Here is a 16,564-nt window from a genome sequence, read left to right on the forward strand (position 1 = left end):
TTTAATTAGTTTTATTTAGAATCAGAAAATTTATTTATAATTAATTTCAATATTATCAGTTATTATAAATTAACGAGAATGCCAAAAACAATTTCTTCCAAATATTATAGACGAGCAAAGGCTGATAAGGATTCTTTAATTGATTTAATTGATTTTGTTCATCAGCCAGTTACTTTGCGCAATGTTGAAAACACTTTAAATGATCAATTAATAAATGAGCAGAGAAATAATTTTCAATTGTTAAATGCAGTAGGGATTAATAATATTCAGTCATCAAATGAATCAATTCTTATTAATAGGTTTGAACAATTGAATGAATTAGATTACAATGCATCCGATAACTACATATCTAATGATGATTCATCCATTACCGATGCACATGATAGCGATAGATCTAATGGCAATGTATATGAAGAGTACAATAATCATTTGAATAATAATATTAATAATCCTAAATCTTTTGAATCAGAACTTGCTAAGTGGGCTATTGAAAATAACATAACTCATGTCGCGTTAAATAAATTATTAGAAATTTTAAAATCTAAATATCCTAATTTACCAAGTGATGCACGTACTTTACTGAAAACTCCTAGAAAAGTTGTTGTTAAAGATGTCGAACCAAGACATTACTGTCATTTTGGTTTAAAAAATTGTATTCAAAAATTGTTTTCACGTTATTCTTTTCAAAATATTCAGATTATAGAAGTTTATATTAACATTGATGGCTTACCGCTTAGTAAAAGTAGTAATAGTGAATTATATCCTATACTTTGTAGCTTAGTAAAAAATCGTTCAGTAGTAGATATTGTGGGTGTATATCACGGTAACAAAAAGCCAACAGATGCAAATGTTTATTTAAGAGAATTTGTCGATGAAGCTATTGCTTTAACAACGGACGGTATATTGCTGAATGGTCGTATATATCCTTTTAAAATTAAAGCTTTTATATGTGACACACCAGCTAAGGCATTTATAAAATTCACTAAGGGTCATATGGGTTATTATTCATGTTCGAAATGTTATATAGAAGGAAGTTTTTTTAATAACAAGATATGTTTTCCAAATTCAAGTAACTTGCGTTTAAGAAGTGATAACGATTTTAGATTAAAATTACAAGAAGAACACCACACGGGCACGTCAATATTAGAGTCAATTCCAAATTTAAATATGATAACTGATTTTCCATTAGATCCAATGCATTTAATATATCTAGGAGTTGTCAAAAAGTTACTTGTTTCACTATGGTACAATGGAAAGCCATCTTCAAAATTATCTTCCGTTCAAATAACCGAAATATCCAATTTATTAGTTTACTAGAAAAAAAATATACCATGTGAATTTAACCGTAAACCAAGATCTCTAAACGAATGTGCAAGATGGAAGGCAACTGAATTCAAACAATTTTTACATTATACAGGACCTGTTGTTTTAAAATCAGTTCTCAGTAATGATAGATATCTTAATTTTATAACGTTACATGTAGCTATTACTATATTGTCAAGTACAAAACATTTTGAATATATAAATTATGCTAATTCATTACTTCATTATTTTGTAGAAACTTTTACTATTCTTTATGGCAAACAGAATATTTCATTTAATATACATAACTTATTACACCTTTGTGATGATTTCAAAAATTTTGGATGTTTGGAAGAATTCAGTGCCTTCCCTTTTGAAAATTTTATGCAATCAATAAAAAAATTGATACGTAAAAATGATAAACCATTACAGCAGATCATATTTCGTACATATGAACAAGACTGTTTTATACATAGTGAAAAAGCAGAAAGAAATATGATTCCTCAACTACTTGATCAGCATTTTAAAGGACCTTTAATAGACATTTCATGTTCTAAACAATGGGAAAAAATTTTATTTTGTAACTTTACTTTAAAAATACAAGAGCCAGATAACTGTTGTTGTTTACACGATGGCAGCATTATTAATATTAAAAATTTTGTTTGCAATAATGTTAACAACTTTTTATTAGGTCATAAATATCAAACACTGCAAGATTTGTATAGTTAACCATGTAGATCGTCCCAATTAAAAATTTTTGTAGTTAATAATGATATAAGTCCTCTGCAAAAATGGAACATAAATGAAGTTGCATATAAATGTATAAAACTTAAGTTCAATGATAAATTCGTTATTTTTCCTATGTTGCATTCCGAATAATTTTATAATATTAGTAAATATTGTTTATTTATGAAGAATATTTTCTTTAATTACTGGACACCCTACAAACACACACACACACACACACACACACACACATATGTAGAGCTTGCGATACTTCGCATATTTTAATTTTAGTTGCAGAAAAATTCGAAGATAAAATAGCTCGTTCATGGAGCGTTGTAAAATTTGATATGGAAAATACGGTGGAAGCGGTACCATCAAGATGGATATTTAATAATAAATGTTATTGGCCCCCGTACTCTATAGCAAAAATACCAGCTGCGATAAGAAATAATGAGGAACCTAACACTTGCTGGCCTTCACACAATGTAACCGTATTTCGAAATAGCACCTATGGTAAGTATTTTATTGACTGTAAAACATAATATTTTTTTAGTCAAAAACATTTAGCATTTTATCAACAAATTGTATATTAAAACAATTTATACTATATATTTTTAGAAAATTACTCAATCGCAAAGGAGAAAGCTAAAAAAGCTGAATTCACGTCCGATTTGAATTCTGATATTGAGAAGTTAGATTCGCCACGTATATAAAAAAAAAACATATACAAAACGACATTGCTGCTCTTCATCTGAAGAAGATAAAATTGATGAGGTGACCAATTTACCCAGGCCTCCACCTCTTCAAAAAGGTTTGTTCGATTACAAAATGTATTGATTATTACTAACCACATATAATACTATACGTAACAATATTATAAAATTTAATGCGTAGTACATTATTGTGTTATTACGTATAGTTATATTATAAAATTTCATGCGTAGTACCTTATTGTGTTATTACATATAGTTATAATTATGGTTCCTTTTTTAGATTCACGAGTGTTAAAAAATAATAATACAATAAAAAACATGATAGACAACGCGAAAATTGTTTTTTCGCCATCAAATGTTTCAACAAATGTGCTAACCGAGACCGAGATCGAGTCTTTCACGATGGAAGGTAAATTATTTTTCACTTGTAAACATTTGTGACATTTTATTAGTATTTTATCTTATATTTCAGACAACTTCAGATTGGACGAAAACGCTATCATTAATAATGAAGTTATTCCTAATTGTAATGTTCAGAGAGATCCGGATTCTGATAATATTGATCGGCAACAGTGTAAATGCTGCCCACAACATAAACAAAATGCTACCGGTACGTATTATCATTTAAGTGAAACCTTATATTACTATAACAAAAATAATGGAACAAATATTACGAAATATATAAAAATATTTTTGTTATTTATTTAGTTGAAAACCCTGAAAAAATTGATTTTTTAGATAAATATTTAAAAGAAATACTTCGTCAGCAACATTTGTTCAAAGCGCATTTATGGCAGATGAATGATGATATGAGGAACCTGCAGACATCTTTCAATGAGACAGTTCGAGGACGTAATATAAATCTCAATATAAATGAAGATTCGATCATAAATAAATTCGAATTTCCGCTAAATTCGACAGATGATTTGGAACAACTTCTCAACAATTATTTGTTGATAGAAAGCAATTTTAAATCCACGGTACGTATTATATTGATATTAGCGGATGTAACAATTCCAGGTAATAGCAATCATCGAGTTTTCATCTATATTTTTTGTAAAAAGCAAATCCCTGACTTATCTTTAAAGTGTTAGGTCGATATTACATTTGTCATACGATAATTTTAAAGTCTATTGATTGGTTATAGAATAAAAACGTTTTGGAGACCCGAAAATTTCTCTACTTTGCAGCCAATCAATAGGTTTAAAACGTTTGTCGTACGACAAATGTAATACCGGCCTTAATATTTTTGTTAATTATTTGTATATATTTATCTCTTTCTAATATATATTTTATTTTTATTTATGTCTACCTTTTATATCGCTATTTCGTTCTCTGAAAGCCTATTTGAGCCATATTATAAATATAAAGAGCATTGCGTGAACGTCTAGTTTACATATTATTTTTATATTTTTATTTTAGGTTGTAGAAATATCCAAGATTGGTGGCAGCTCAATTTATGATTTTGTCAAACGAGCTTTGCAATTATTAATGACTGAGCTCGCATCTCAATATAGCTGGCTTGGAGCGAGAAAGAAGAAAGTTTTCAATAAACTTAAAATTGCAGATATGTTGATCGGTAAGTTATAATTATTTTTTTGCAAGATATAAGCGGTGACAATGGGAACGATTAGGAATAATATATTGCTTAGAAATAAATCTTTATTGTATTATTAATGGGTTTGTATTATATAAATATAGAATACTTACTATTAAAATAATATATAATTGCTTATTGCAATAACCATCACTTTTTTTATTCAAGATTGAATTGTTAAAAATTTGCTTTTTTAGAGTCTAGTCATTCAGGTGTGATTAGGCTTTTTTCTATTTGAATTCTTTTTTTACAGCTTCAGCCCAAATATCTCAACCAAATTGTTCGAAGAAGGAATGTGAAGAAGCTATTAAAAAATGGCTCAGAAGAGCAAAAGAGCGCGACGATAATATGAAAAAACACCTTTAGGATAATTAAGATCTTTAAGTTATTTGCAAACTTTCTTCTGTTTTGCTCCAAGCAAACTTAGATGCGAGCATTAGTCATTTATAATAATTGTTTTCAATTTAACAATCTCGGTTAGTTTGAAGGTGTTTTATAAAAGACTGTGATATGTAACTAAGTCGGATTCTAAAAATTTACTTTTTTTGAAAATTAATATATACTTATATATACTCTAGTGTTTAGATATTTTACACACACACACACACACACGCACACACACACACGCGCGCGCGCACACGCACACAGCAGGCAATTTATAACAAATTATTGCAATCTCAAGAACGCATATGTCTTTATTTTAATTTATATTTTATTATATGCGATACGATGTTTTCAACAAAACGTTTCGACGATTATATGATTTATTTTAATTGCATCATAATGCATTACTATACCATTGATAACTGAAATCAGTGTTACCGAGTTGAAACACTATTTGATTACTTTTCAAGATATATTTACTTTTGTTATTCGTTTTCCTTTCCTTCTTTTTTTTCAATCAAACATTGTGATAATAACATAATGCCTTATCAGATGTTATAATTTTACGAGATTGATGAGACACATGTAGTTTAATACGTACGTAATATAAATGTTTATCATATGAAAAATAATGATATGCGAATTTCATGCTAATTAAAAATATGATTTTATAAAATGTGATATAAAAGAACAAATATGTGCAATAAATTAACAAAATTAATTTTATTTTTATTATAATATATTTATAAATATTTCCATTGCATACGATACCAGCAAACACAAAACGCAACAATTAATAACATAACATTAATGTTATAATTTCCTATTCAATAATATAACATGTCTTGTACACAACAGTTACATTGTTGAGTAAAAAATTAAAACATTAATAATATATTATTGTTAATTTGTGTTTGCTGGGATATCCAGTTAAGAATATACTTGTACAGTCTATGGACATCCATAGAATACCCGCAATATCTAGAAACGGACGTGTTTCAGATATCTCATGGATGTTCTTAGCAGTTGCAAATGTTTATCCTATGAATATCCATTGGACATCCGCGGGACATATACTGGATACTTTATGGATATCCGACATGTCCAAAGAGAATATCCATTGTACGTGCATAGGTCATCCATGTGCTATTTGGGGTGTTAATACGCATCAACGACACAAACATAATGATTACTGTCTCCGTTCTAAAAAAGTTGGACGTAAAGTTGTTCGGAGATGTCGTTTTGGATTTCCTCGTTTTGTCACTGAGACGTTAAGTATAAGAGATGTCACAACTGCTATAGCAGGTAGAAAGCAATTAAAACATAGAAGCAGGCTTTATGATCTTCCGCGAACTGAAGATAAAAGGAATATAAATGATTATAATCCTGTTCTTCTTACTGCATGGGAAGGAAATATGGATATACAATTTATTGGCGAAAAGTCGTCACTGCTTACCTGGTACATTACTAAATATATGAATAAAGCGGGAAAATGTGAGTTGTCTGATACTATTATTAATACTAAAAATAATACGAATAAATCATCGATGAGCTATCTTTGGAGTATTGCCTTGCGATTCACGAGTAATAGAGAATGTGGAGTTCTTGAAGCTGCTGATACATTACTGGGTATTGCTTTATATGGAACTGATCCAAATACAACTATTAGATGGTTAGATGTTAATCGAATAAGATATAGAAAATTAAAAACTCGTAAAGAGATTAAAGCACTTGATGATCAATCGACAGATATATTTTGTGAATCTTTAATAGATAATCACTATCCACAGAGACCAAAAGATCTAGAATGTATATCTCTTTATGAGTTTGCAAAATGGTATGATATCACAAAAATCAAACCACGAAATGAGTTTATTGAATTTTATAAAATAAATAATGGTTATCTTAGACGACGACAGCGTGGATATCTTATTAATCATTATAGATATAATGTTAATACACAACCGGAAAAGTATTTCTTTGCATTATTACTTCTGTTTAAACCGTGGAGAGAATTAGAAGAGCTTAGAAATGGATGTGATACCTATGCAGAATCATTTCACAAGGTGAAACTACATTTAACGGAAGCATTACAATATCATGAAAAACTAGAAGAATTGCAAAAAGCATTTGAAACCGCTAAAGAGTTAGTTCAGCAATATTTAGATGAAGTACAAAAACAACATGAGTCACAGGGTGATCCTGACAATCCAATAGGTGTTCAAAATATAGAAGCTGGTGAAGCAATGCAAGATTTTAAAGATCTTGGTGATAAGAATAAAGAAATCGATGTATCAGAAATGATAGCAAAATTAAATATGGATCAAAAAAGAGTATTCGATAGAGTTACCCTGCTTAAAAAATTCGATAAGAAATGATAAAAATAGATTAACATTTTATTGAAACTGTATATAAATTTATCGTAAGATATCAATTCAATCAGACACAAGTTTTTGATGAGATAGAAAAGCTATCAATTCCTATCGTTTTAATATCTAATTAAATCGTATCTTCTTTAAACGTTTAAATATTTATCTTAACGTATATGCTTTTTTATATTTAAACTATCTATTTATAGAATTTGATCAGCCAATTATGCATCTATATTATTCAATACACGTTATCCGAAAGACTGCTTATCGTTCTTTATATGACGTATTCGTACATGAGTAACTCAATGAATTTAATCTTATATTTATTATTTAGTCTATATCGTTTTCTATCGTTTAGTATATCTATATTATTCAATACACGTTATCCGAAAGGCTGACTATCGTTCTTTATATGACGTATTTGTACATGAGTAACTCGATGAATTTAATCGCATATTTATTATTTAATCTATATCGTTTTATATCATTTAGTATATCTATATTATTCAATACACGTTATCCGAAAGGCTGACTATCGTTCTTTATATGATGTATTTGTACATGAGTAACTCGATGAATTTAATCGTATATTTATTATTTAATCTATATCGTTTTATATCGTTTAGTATATCTATATTATTCAATACACGTTATCCGAAAGGCTGACTATCGTTCTTTATATGACGTATTCGTACATGAGTAACTCGATGAGTTTAATCGTATATTTATTATTTAATCTATATCGTTTTATATCGTTTAGTATATCTATATTATTCAATACACGTTATCCGAAAGGCTGACTATCGTTCTTTATATGATATATTCATCTATAAATTACTCGATGAATTTAATCGTATATTTATTATTTAATCTATATCATTTTCTATCGTTTAGTATTATATCTATATTATTCAATACACGTTATTTGAAAGGCTGCTTATCGTTTTTTGTATTTAGATGTGTTCAATTTTATTTAAATATATGTATATTGAATAATATAGATGCGCTAAACAATATAGAAAATAATATAATCTAAATAATATATACATATTTGTGTTTTATCCTTATTTCCTTATATCTATTATTAATTATCTATCTATCTATATAATTAGTTACAATAAACAATTAGAAACTTCCGTTTTTTATTATTACACGTATATATAAAATTTTCATTATTATAAAAAATGATTTATTACTTTGGCCTAAAAAATTTAAATAATAATTTTTTTCTGATATAAAAGAATGCAATTAGTTTTTTGTAACATAATTTATACAAATATAAAAATATTTTTACACAATACTTACGCACATATACTCATAAACATACATCATCGCAAGCGCAAGGAATTATATAAATTATACAAAAGTATGTAGGGGGGGGAGTATATATTTGTATAAATATTTTATAATTGACTAATCAAATTCGATAAATCAAACAGCTTAAATATAAAAAAGCAAATACGTTCAAATATTTAAACGTTTAAGAAGAGACAAATTTTAATAGCTTTTCTATCTCATCGAAAAGAGTGTGATTGAACGAATAGGCTACGATAAATTTATATACACTTTTAATAATACTTCAATGTTTTGATCGTTTCTTATCGGATTTTTTTAAACACAGTAAATAAATTAACAAACTATAAGTAAGTATGATTAAGTTTATTGTAATTCGATTGTATTTGGTAATTCACATACATAACATTCACCAACATCTATAAATATCATTTTTTGCTTAATTTCTTCCATCGAAATTATCATGATATTTTTTTCTTTTTTAACAACTTTCATTAAATGTAACATTGGTACATTTTCTTTAATTGGAGCAGTTATAATTTTTTGAACTGTCATACAGCATCGTTCTTCAATTAAAATAAACTTTGTAATTTGTACAATAGTATCATTTTTTAATTTAATTATAGTATCATCTGTTTTCTTTGGCCGATCGTACAAAGTACTGTGAAATACTATGCCTTTAAACATACATCTATTAAAGACAAGACCATTAAGCAAAGGCTCTTCTGCGGAGTCTGTTATATTTATTAATGGTGTACCATGACCACTAAAAACGATACCATCTTTAGTAGTTGTGTATTGCGTTAATCTTCGATATTCAAATAAAGTTTTACAGTATTGATAACTATCGTCATTGTTAAATGCGGCAGTGGCTACAGAATGTCGATATGTCATAAGCTGTAAATGTTTTTCTATTATTTGATTTTGCACGCCTTTGGGCCCATTTACATATTGTTTGAAATAAAATATGTTGCTTTCGTATGGGAATGTTGATGTGGCCCATAATGGTCCAGATTTTCTAACAGATTGTACTAGATGCAGTAAGAAATGCATATTAAAAGTAATTACTTCTTCTCCATACAATATTTCACATTCACCTACAAATCTTACTAAATCTAATTCGCATTGCAATAGATTTTCTTCACTTATGTCAGTTTTTAAAAGAATATAAACACTTTGCACTAATAATAAGAAAGATTGCAAAAATGTATTTTCAAGGACTCCACACAGACATGGATAACTATAAAATAACAACCAAGATCGCCATTCTGTAGCCTTCCATTTTGCTTTTGATATTAAATCTCGCGGAATTCTGTGAATTTCGTGAGGTGGTTTTATCGCTCTTAATCGCTTATTAATAATCAAACGCTTCTGCGCTGTTAAAGAAAATTTATGACCAGGCATAATCCAAATGTTCCACATTTGTTTAGTAACACCTAAGAGAATTCCATGCATATAATCTACAGGATAACCCCAAACACTGTCGAATAGCGGCATTTTCATTAACTCAGATTCACCCTTTACACCCCTAACTATTTTCTGTAATTTTGTTACTTCATAAACATCGTTTTTATGAGATTCATGTGATCTCAATTCTGGATTTTTTTGGAACATTGGATAACGCATGGCACCTTTCACATAACGACTGTATGCATAGCACCAACTACATCCTTGAAATGCGTTATATTGCATTCGATTTTGCATAATAGATCGTGCAACAGAATCCACTGATGCGCAAAATAATACAAATTTAAATTTAATAGACTGATTTTGATTATTAATTATTGTTATGCCAGATTTCAGAAGTTTGTTAGCCGATTTAACGAGTGTTGAAAAATATAAATTCATAAACGCAGGTTTGGGTTCTGATTGTGAAATCCATAATGCGGCAAGTATAATATTTTTGAATCGCAATTCCACAGGAAATTTATTTATAATTAATTGTACTGGCCAAATAGACGTCTTTGAACTATGAAATAATGCTGCACCATCGGTATTAAAGTTAAGTGTTAATATTTTAAATTGAGAAGATTTAATGTCACGCAGTTTTTTATATAGTTCACCATCATAAATGTCATATATTGAAAAACTTTCTGAATTTGTATTATTATCAATTAACTTTAAATTTGTTAATAATTTTGATAGAATATCTTTATTTTGTAATAACATTTTAATTTGATATGAAATATCAATGTGTACAAAATAATTTGGAGACTGCATTGAAAGCTGATATTCAGTATTACATTTATCGCAAAGTCGAGTTTGATTTTGGAAATTATTTTTTGTTACAGGGTCCATCAATTCCGTGTAACATGTAGAACAATAAAATGTGTATAAAGCTTTATCATCTGGTAGACTATATTGTTTTAACATATTGTAGTTACTAACATTCCATGAAACAAATTTTGGTCCGGCTAATATTTTAATCAATTGAAGTATCGCTTGTTTCGCAGAATTTGATAAATTGTATCGAAGACAGACACCAGTTATCATTATCAGTACATCAGAAATTGTAAGGCCAGCGGCTTTGAACATAATTGTATCATTTCTTTCATTAAACTTGCCATAACAATCTTCTGAAACCGTCTCAGATGTGTTGCTATCATTAGCTTCATAGTGGTCAAATTTTTCTAAATGTCCGTCTTTTGAAGTATCAGATGCAGTATGAACAAATGTATTATTATCTTCATTATATACAGAATTGATATTTTTGTTAAAAAGATTTCTAGAAGTTGATGTTTCATCTCCTAGAATTTAGAAATAGATATATAAATATATACTAATAAATTCAAACATATATTTCCTATAAAAAATATTATAAAATAATACCTAATTCGTTGAGGTTATTTATATCTATCATATTTTGAATATTCCTCCATCGTTTATCAGTCCGAGGATCCACTTGTGATTTTTTATACATGGGATCCAAAAAACATTTATATGTTCTTTTTCTACGTTTTGAAAGATCTCTTTCATTCATATTATATAAATTATAAGTCAAAGTATATATTATTCTTATAACTTACTAAACAATATTGGTTATGATCAGGACCTGTTTTTATTATGCGCATGTAATGTGCCTAAAGACTTAAGGCTATCGCATAGGAATTTCCGTAACCGTAAGCATAAAGCTGGATCTACATTGATCGTATCGTAAAATCGTAGCATTGAAATTGACCAATCACAGACAAATTACAGAAGAATAATCGACTCTGATTGGTCAATTTCAATGCTACGATTTTACGATACGACCAATGTAGATCCAACTTAAAGGCCAAAGTTCACGATGCTAGAAATCGGTCCGAGTTCTCTCAAGAAACATATAGCCAATCAACTTGCAGTTCTTATGGAAAGCCGACAATTTTATTGGTTATATATTTCTCGGATCGAGAACTCGGACCGATTTCTAGCATCGTGGACTTTGGCCTTTAGAACCATTCTACAATAAATCGTAAAGTCGCAAATGTCCTGTTGCTACAGTATAAACTACTAATTCGAAAAGTACTATTTGTAGTTATTTCTGTAAAGACAGCACTTGCGATTTGCGACGAGGCATTTACGATGTATTGTGCAATAGCCCTAACGAACATATGAATGACTGCGTTCAGCAGACTCAACAGTTGTAGACTTTCCGTTGAATCTCGACTGTTGATTTGTTGGTTATAAAAGTAAGAGCCAATCACGTTCGATTGCTACTAAGCGGTTTGTTCTGCTGAATGCAGCTAATGTGTGACTTAAGTATTTCTTTTGTTTCAAGTATTGTTAATATGGCTGTTAATAGCCTTATAGCGTGTAAAGTGTGTAATAATGTCTGCAATTAATGTGAAATTTGCCTTTGTAAAATATTGTACTGGAGAGAAGGAAATTATTTCAGTAGATCGGATCAAAGGATTCAACGCTAAAAATATAAATTTTGAAAAAAAATATAAAATTTTGTGGAATGAGGCCTATTATGACGGCGTAATTATTTTGGTTGCAGGTAATTATAAATTATTTTATTTAATAAAATATGTAAAGTACATGCAGTGTAATGTTATATTATTACTATATAGTTCAATATTGTATTAATACTAATCATTTGTGTATGTATTAACATATATTAATTTATATGAGAGAAATTTTAAGATTTGAGATAAATAATATCATTATACTTCATATATCATTACTATAATCATTTCTACTATAAAAAGATTTTTATATTATATTTCAGTTTTTATTCATTACAAAACCTATGCATTAAGTTTATTTAAAATGTATTAATTTAGTTGTATATTTTTTGCTGTTCTTAGAATCAGAAGAAGCATTAGAGGCAAAAATTGGAAAGACTAGACCACGATTGCGTCCAATGGATTTATACATGTCTGCGTCAGAAAATGATACAGGATGCAAATTATTAGAAGTAACATTACAAATTTATACAATATATATAATAGTTCATACATATTTATGCTTAAACTTTAAAATATTTTTTCAGAATAATAATACTAGCACAAAAGAAAGTACTACTAATAAAATTGAAAAAGAATTGTTGTTTGCAAAGAAATTAAAGAATACATCAAGTCGTAAGCCATATATTACAACTGTATGTTTTTTTACAATTATATCTTATGCTCTAAATAATTTTAATAAATTTTTTATTTATTATATTTCATGTGTTAAATATGTATTTTGCATGATTATAATTTGAATGATATTTATTTGCAGAATGACAAAGTAGAAAAATTTAAAAAAGAGATAGAATATTTAAAAAAACAAATAGCAGAGTTAAAATTTTCTTTACAAAAAAAGGAGAATCTTGCAGAAAGTTATTTCAAAAGCAATTTAGCTTTACAGAAAGATGTAATTGAAGAAATAAAAGAATTAAAAAGTATAGCTATAATATTTAAATACTGTTATTACGTAATACACATAACTTTTTGATCACTTTTTATTTACTAATGTAATTACATTTTATAGATATAATTATGGAACAGCAAACAAAGAAAAAAGACGAAGGACAACATAATAAAACACTTTTCCCTATTGGTCATAGACGAGAAACTGATAATAATGTAAGTTCTTTTGTTTTTATAAAATCACACACACACACACACACACACACACACACACACACAGCAGGCCTAAAGTTTGAGACCAATAATTGGAAATATCTGTTCTAAGAAATCAAAGTATTTACTATTAGAAAAGTATTTACCATTAATTATATTAGTATTATTTAAGAATAAAAAAAACTTTCTTTTATAATTAAATAATAGGATCATAAAATCTTAAAAAGTTTTTTTATAAGAAATAATGTTTAGAATATAAAACAATTTTAAACACTTTTCTCGTTGATGTAATCACTCTTAGGGCCGTTTCTACTAACGTAGATTAATTTTAATCTCGGTTTAACTTACTCCTCATCTTTTTCTAGTTTTAAGAATTAGAAAAAGATGAATAGCAAGAGTTGAACCGAGATTAAAGTTAATTTATGTTAGTAGAAATGGCCTATAGTTTCTCCGTCATTTATTTCATTTATTTCATTTAAAATAACTCTAAAGATCATTTTTCTTAGATCATTTTCTTGATGATTCCTTTAAAATGGAGACAATAAATTTAACTTTTTATGCAGAATGTTATGTTATGAAATATATTAATATAAGACAATAACAATAGTTGTAATTAAAAAAAGTAAGTTGTCTAAATCTGCAAAATGTTTTTATTTGTGGAAAAATTTCATTAGATTCATTTTATTTTCCTTTATACCCTGTAAGTTTTATCGGAAACATTTTTTTCTAAAATCACATATTTTCGAAATATTTACTTGTTAAGATTATTATCTTTTATTTTATTATTATTTCAATTATTATTATTTTATCTTGTTTTATATTATACATTATTAATGTATTATCTCAAATTATTTAGATCCACGTAGGTCAAAATATTTGGATTTCATCTCAAGTTTATGACAGTGCAGTATGCATTAGTAAATCACCAAGTGTATTCACAAAAAATATGGCTCTTGCTATATTCGGCGCTCAAGTATTAAAAGAAAGTAGTGTCACAGGAACTGTTTCAAATCGAATAAAAGGAAAAAATACGTTAGCAGCTAGACCAAAGTTAGACCCACAGCGATTTTTAGCACTAAAAGGTTTCTTTTATATTACTTCCTTGAAACAGTCAATTATGAAATTTTTATTTATCTAATAATATAACAATTTGACTTTTTTAAATAGATATTGTACGTTATTGGTTACACACAGTAAAAAAATATGATGAGATGGCCATTGATTTGGAAATAAATCTGGTTGGCAAGCATCTCAGCCAAAAAATTTATGAATTAAACAGAGAGAGGAAAATTAAAACTGTAAATTTAGAAAAAACACAAGAACAATCAACTATAGAAGGTATATTTTAAATATATATTTAATTTGTGTAAATATATGACAAACAAAAATGTCAAGATATTTTTATTTAACTTACAAAAAATAATTTAAAAATTTTGTATCTCTATTTCATTATGTTTTTGTACATACTGTTTTTATTAAATATCACAAAACAAATTATTTAAATCAATTTAATTCTTATCGATTTTATGTCTTGAATGTCAGAAGAATGTACAATTTTCAAATTGCAGTGCCTGTTACAAAAGAAGCTGATGTAGCTATTATGGATGATAATTCAGTCAGCGAGAATTCTGATAGCCTGGATGAAAATAAAGAATTATCATAAAAAATTATATTTGAAGACTTAACAAATTAACTTTAATAAAATAACAAAAAAATTTATAAGAATAATTGATTGATGCTTTTATAAAAATTATTACATTGTAGTGCTCGATTATCTTTTCTTGTAATAACTGGTATACCGCCACGGAAGGTAAATGAAAGAAAATGTTATAGAAAAATTGTTTTGTTCTTTTTGTTTTTCATTTTTTTATTAAGCATCAGTCAATCACTTTATCATAATAAGACCATTTTACTAATTTGTTTTCTACATGTATTTTACTTTGTTGTTTGTATCTCATATGCGTATATTTCATTTTCATAAGATTTACCAAACATCTCATATATGAATTTAATCATATATACAAAGTTTATTTATGGTAAAAAAATATATATTTTAAATATAATATATATAAAAATATATGTTAATTATAAAAATAAAAGTACATAAAAAAATTATGAATTTATCACTTGTAAAGTTTAGTTATAAAGTTCAATTGCCAAAATTATTTTGGCAATTGAACTTTATTTTGTTGTATATATATATAGTATATGCATATATATGTATATATGTATATTTATATATGTTTATTTAAAAAATCTAATATAATTAGATAAAGAGAAAAAAGTAATCGAATTATATTTTTAATCTTAATTTTAATTCATAAATGTTACAGATTCTTTATCTAATATATTAAACAAGTTTTGTATCATTTTTTATATTATTTTCCATATAATCTATTTATTGTTTTTAATCAATGTTTATAGGATCATATTTTATTCAAATATATCAGATTTCCTATCTGATATATTTGATAAGTTTTCTATCATTTTCTATATTATATTTTGCATATAATCTAATCTTTTTTTATCAATGTTTATCGGGCCGTATTTTTATCGAAATTAATGGTATCCTATCGTGTTTTGGTTCGTAAATATCAGATTTCCTATCTGATATATTTGATAAGTTTTCTATTATTTTTTCTATATTATTTTACATATAATCTATTTATCGTTTTTAATCAATATTTATCGGACCGTGTTTTTATCAAAATTAATAGTATCCTATCGTGTTTTTGGTTCGTAAATATCAGATTTTTTATCTGAAATGTTTGATAAGTTTTCTATTATTTTTTATATTATTTTACATATAATCTATTTATCGTTTTTAATCAATGTTTATTTGAAAATCCGATAAATAGTGATTTAAAACGATAAATAAATTACATGCAAAATAGAATAGAAAATTATACAAATCTTATCAAATACATCAGATAAGGAATCTGATATTTACGAACCAAAAACACGATTCGATTATATAGACTTTTTTTTTATCTATTTCTATTGGATTTTTTAAGCAGGGTATTACCACTGTAGAGTCAGATAATTCAATATTGCGATTATATGTTAGTGGAGAAGGTGGTACTGGAAAAAGTTATTTAATTAAAACTATTAAATGTTGGATAAAACAAA

At 27.1% G+C, this 16,564-nt stretch overlaps 2 protein-coding genes across 3 annotated transcripts; one reads left to right on the plus strand and one right to left on the minus strand.

The window, feature by feature from the left end:
- Positions 1 to 8,753: 8,753 nt before the first annotated feature.
- LOC136997430 (uncharacterized) lies at positions 8,754 to 11,374 on the minus strand. Its single transcript, XM_067348179.1, has 2 exons — positions 11,211 to 11,374; positions 8,754 to 11,134 (listed from the first exon to the last, which is right to left on the minus strand). The coding sequence occupies exons 1-2, from the start codon at positions 11,365 to 11,367 to the stop codon at positions 8,754 to 8,756; spliced, it is 2,538 nt and encodes an 845-aa protein (XP_067204280.1). The 5' UTR covers positions 11,368 to 11,374.
- An 820-nt stretch (positions 11,375 to 12,194) lies between these two features.
- On the plus strand, positions 12,195 to 15,931 carry LOC136998011 (BEN domain-containing protein 5-like). 2 transcript variants are annotated; one of them, XM_067349791.1, is made up of 8 exons: positions 12,195 to 12,366; positions 12,677 to 12,786; positions 12,862 to 12,969; positions 13,092 to 13,254; positions 13,344 to 13,438; positions 14,292 to 14,517; positions 14,603 to 14,773; positions 15,004 to 15,931. In XM_067349791.1, the coding sequence occupies exons 1-8, from the start codon at positions 12,195 to 12,197 to the stop codon at positions 15,096 to 15,098; spliced, it is 1,140 nt and encodes a 379-aa protein (XP_067205892.1). In that variant the 3' UTR covers positions 15,099 to 15,931. The 2 variants fall into 2 exon arrangements, with proteins under 2 accessions (XP_067205892.1, XP_067205885.1); XM_067349784.1 differs by having other exon boundaries at positions 12,677 to 12,969.
- The last annotated feature ends 633 nt before the right edge of the window (positions 15,932 to 16,564 follow it).

The sequence above is a fragment of the Linepithema humile genome, chromosome 1 (assembly GCF_040581485.1).
Source record: "Linepithema humile isolate Giens D197 chromosome 1, Lhum_UNIL_v1.0, whole genome shotgun sequence".
Classification (NCBI taxonomy): Eukaryota; Metazoa; Arthropoda; class Insecta; order Hymenoptera; family Formicidae; genus Linepithema; species Linepithema humile.